General features: G+C 46.1%; 2 protein-coding genes across 13 annotated transcripts in view; one reads left to right on the top strand and one right to left on the bottom strand.

The window, feature by feature from the left end:
* Window positions 1–2,351, top strand: part of LOC126573058 (CCR4-NOT transcription complex subunit 6-like) — a 105,928-nt gene extending 103,577 nt beyond the window's left edge. For all 12 annotated transcript variants that reach the window (XM_050232854.1, XM_050232850.1, XM_050232855.1 and 9 more), the window contains one exon: window positions 1–2,351. This exon is cut by the window's left edge and continues 3,402 nt beyond it. The gene's annotated coding sequence lies outside the window, so the exon portion shown is untranslated.
* LOC126573065 (28S ribosomal protein S24, mitochondrial) overlaps window positions 2,237–2,500 on the bottom strand; it is a 779-nt gene continuing 515 nt past the window's right edge. The window contains exon 3 of the mRNA XM_050232876.1: window positions 2,237–2,500. This exon is cut by the window's right edge and continues 129 nt beyond it. Within this exon, the coding sequence (XP_050088833.1) occupies window positions 2,340–2,500 (161 nt within the window). The 3' untranslated portion in view covers window positions 2,237–2,339.

Genomic DNA, 2,500 nt, shown 5'->3' with positions numbered 1-2,500 from the left:
GATTAGACGATAACACTTATTGTATCAACAACTCAACAAAAACAGTACAAAAGGTTACGAGCGAATAATAATGAATGATGAAGAGATGTGTAAAGAGCCGCGATGTGTCCCGCACCTTGAGCATCGCCGTGGCGGCGAAGGTAACGTTTTTTTTCCTTTTCTTCTTGCACCGTTAGATTACGTTAAACACAGAGCAAGGAGAGACGGCAGCAGATGGCGAATGAAACCGAAGTCAGAAATAGGAATGGCACATTCAAACGAGCAACCATCAATACTGCAAGAAGTAGGGTGCCGTGCTAGGACCGGGGAATAGGTTACCCAGCCTTAACCTTAGGGTACTAGGGTGCGTCTCACTTTTTTGAAAATTTAGCTTCTTATGCTTTCGACCATCAACCACCTCGCGTATCCCTTCCCACGACCTCCCTCCTACCACCATCATCCCCTTCACGCCATCTTCATAACGTTCACGAATGTTCGATGTTTGCCAAAAACGGAAGGACGTACTACGGCGATGTGAACGCGCAGCGCTCCCAAAGCACCAAAACTTTAAAAAGGAGAAATTGGAAATCGCAGTATGCTGGAAATTTATAAGCGAATCATCTCTAGGAGGGGAAGGTAGCGCAATGCATCAATATTCGATCCATTTGCCAAAATTGTGGCGCGGCGCAAAAACGTGCAGCGCTCTGAAGTCTTGACGATGTTGCACACGCGAAATATGGAACCTTGATGACGCTTTAAACCGGAACTACTACTAACCAAGGAAAATGAGCGAGCGAGCCAGCCACCACTGTAGGGCGTCCACCAAATGAGATTTACGGGGGCCGGTTTGGGTTGTAAGAAACGGATAATTTCATGACGCGCCTGGGAACAGCAACGGCAACACAGAGTATTTTGTATCGATCAGCACACCCTTAAAAATCTTCGCTGTTAAAGAGGAGGGAAACGAGAAATGGATCAAAAAAATGTATTTTCCTACTGCGCGTATCTTGAGAGAAGGAACCATCATCATGTGAGAGCATCATAGAACGAACCATAGCCTACTACAACACTCGACTACCATTACAACTACTCCCACTGCGAAGGAGCCAGATCATCACAATGTATAAGTTATAGGAGGTAACGGGATAAAAGGCAAGGTATATTCGAACCGATCAATCGTTCGATTTCGTAACGCAAACGCACATTGTAAGCGTCGTATCACCCTTGGAGAGACAGAGACAGAGCCGAGTATAGGCTAGTTGAAGGAGATTGGTAGTACCTCAAACTAGTGCAATGGCGGCGGCGTATACAGTAGGGTAACGGATCAGTTGCATTTAGTAAGCATAACACTAACTTTGCACCAGTTCTCCGCTTCGCTCTGCTCTACTCTCAGGCCACCTTTCTCCTTCTCTTCTGCCATTCACACATCATCATCGTCGCCACTGTTGTCATTTTCACCAAAAACCCATGGCCAACTTTCCTTAATTTCTTTCCTCTTTTCCACTCTCTCTGACAATCATGCAGCCGCTTGTCCTTGCGTTGCCGTTTTGTATCGAAGAAGGCTTTGCTCTAAATAGCTTTCTTTTTTTTTTTCTCAAAAACACACAAAATATTTGCGCGTAACAATGTCTCGGAAAATGAATGGTAAATCTTTCAAAGACCCTGCGATCGAAATCCCTGTACCATCGACGTCTGAACACCTCTTCCCTCGCTCCCACAGGCATCGTAAAGGTTTAGAAATTATGCAAAAAAAATATGAACCAGATTTTCATCCACCATCGACGACCACCAACAGAGAGAAAGAAGGATAGAGCCAGAGAGAGAGAGAGAGAGAGAGAGCACGAGAGCGAGTGTGCGATTGAGCTAGTGGGAGGGGGGGTTTATGCTGAACCCATTTTAAGTTAGTCAATGCAGTGTAAGGTCCCATCAGTCCCATCAACGTAAATCAGTTGCAATAACATAAGAAGAACGAATGCACACGGCATCATCACCACCCCAGGGACAAATGTGTATCCACTAAAAAACGCTCCATCATCTTGGCTGGCCATCGTAAAGTTGGCCATTTTTGAACAAAGTGACAAATGCACGGCAGCACAGAGGTACAGCAGAACAGAGCCCGCGAGGTCGGAAAGTGGACCATAGGGCAAACACAAAGAGCTCTCCTTTAAGCCTCTCCAATGGAAGTGAGCAGTAGGGAACGGGAATCGTGAAAAAGAGAAATAAATGAAAGTAATGGAAAAATAATTCAACTAGATCGTCGCGTTTTCCTGTTTTCCTCTATTCTAGGTATCTAAAATAACTTAGACACAACCTAAGCATAACAACACGTCGGGCGGGCACGTGACAACGGCTGTCCTGGCCTAGATGTACTTGAACACAACGTCCTTCCTATCGTCCGTTGTCTGCAGCTCGAGCGTCACCGGGCACTGTAGCCAGTAGGAGAGCAGCTCCTCGCAGTAACCGATGAGGAAGTACATCTTTCGGGCGGGAATGGAGCGCAGTATGATCGCCGCTATTCGCA

Source organism: Anopheles aquasalis, chromosome 2 (genome assembly GCF_943734665.1).
Source record: "Anopheles aquasalis chromosome 2, idAnoAquaMG_Q_19, whole genome shotgun sequence".
In the NCBI taxonomy this organism is placed as follows: Eukaryota; Metazoa; Arthropoda; class Insecta; order Diptera; family Culicidae; genus Anopheles; species Anopheles aquasalis.
Note: the sequence above shows the minus strand (reverse complement) of the source record. Positions and strands in the feature narration are given on the sequence as shown.